Source organism: Orycteropus afer, unplaced genomic scaffold (genome assembly GCF_000298275.1).
Source record: "Orycteropus afer afer isolate SDZICR_OR568_19922 unplaced genomic scaffold, OryAfe1.0 scaffold00039, whole genome shotgun sequence".
Classification (NCBI taxonomy): Eukaryota; Metazoa; Chordata; class Mammalia; order Tubulidentata; family Orycteropodidae; genus Orycteropus; species Orycteropus afer.
The window spans coordinates 3,098,567-3,099,879 of NW_006921626.1; the positions used below are offsets into that span (position 1 = coordinate 3,098,567).

The 1,313-nt window shown below is 39.2% G+C and overlaps 1 protein-coding gene across 1 annotated transcript in view; it reads left to right on the forward strand.

Annotated features, from left to right (window-relative positions):
• Positions 1-1,313, forward strand: part of MARK1 (microtubule affinity regulating kinase 1) — a 123,454-nt gene that overhangs the window by 105,931 nt on the left and 16,210 nt on the right. Inside the window, exon 14 of the mRNA XM_042780421.1 lies at positions 1,102-1,202. Coding sequence (XP_042636355.1) covers positions 1,102-1,202 — 101 coding nt within the window. The remainder of the gene's footprint in view (positions 1-1,101; positions 1,203-1,313) is intronic.

Below are 1,313 nucleotides of genomic sequence, written 5' to 3' on the forward strand. Positions count from 1 at the left end.
CAGTGGTAGCTGGGCACCATCTAGTTCTTCTGGTCTCATAGTTGTATAGGTTGCAGATCGGATGGTGTACCGGTCGCTGGGACTGATTGTTTCCATTAATTTTGGTTTTCTTCTTTCTTCTTGACGAGGATGCCTTTTTATTTCTCCAGGTTTCATTCAAACCTAGGCCTTTTGACTTTGTACACATCATGATTAAACAAATTTTAAGTCAGGTGTTTTAAAATATATTGAAACCTTAATTAGCCTAAAAGAAGGATTTTTTTTTTCTAATGAAGAAAGAATGAAACAAAAGAGTATTTATTCCTTTTGAATATCACTCCTATATGTATTCGTATGAGTAACTAGTAAAGATTTTTGCTGGCACAACAAAGGGGTTATTGTAGATCATTGGTTATATGCATAGTGAAGAGAATCTACCTATCTACCCTTTTTCGCTTGTTCTGTTTTTTTTCCCCAGAGCTCCTCAGACTTTGCTTTCTTCCCAGTTAAAACCTGAGATTACAGGAAGTATTCTCAGAGTAGCACTGAGCACATCTCTGGTGCTGGCCTCAGTGGGGCATGCCTCTGACCCTAGAGCTTTAGTCTCATTAGTGTCTCCATTGGCTATAGGGGTTTGTAAAGCAGGTGAAGAATGGCGCCCTGCAGGTTTCAGGGTGGGCCTGTCATCTTCTTTGTACAGGTTTCCTGTTTGTGATATTTATTGTGCAGTTGACACTCACCTCTAGTCACATAAGTTGCCTATACAAGTGTTCTGTCCTCCTCACCACTAGCTTACAAAAGAGTGAATAGAGATGAAAAATCAGCTTTCTTGCTGCATCAAATGATAGCTGGCTTCTGCTATAGGAGAGTAAGCTAAAACTGTAATGAGGATTTCGGGTTTTTTGTTTGTTTGTTTGTTTTTGTTTTTATGCTCTGCCTTTTACTCCTAAAATCTAAGAGAGAGAGAGAGAGGCCGGGAGATGGATCTTGTTAAATACAAGATTCCAATAAATTAAAATTCTGCTGTGGATTTTTTTCAAACTCATTTGCAGATCAAATGTATTTCTTTGACTCTTTACAAATATAGTTAAAATTTCAACATTGTTTTTTTCATTCTTAAAGAACAATGTATATTCTGGAGGTAGCATGGCAAGAAGGAACACGTATGTCTGTGAAAGGACCACAGATCGATACACGGCAATGCAAAATGGAAAAGACAGCAGGTAAGACACCATCCTGCCAAGGAGTAGTGTTGTTGTTGTTATGTGCCGTCAAGTCGGACCCGACTCATAGCGACCCCTCCTTGGGTTTCCGAGGCAGTATCACTATGGAAG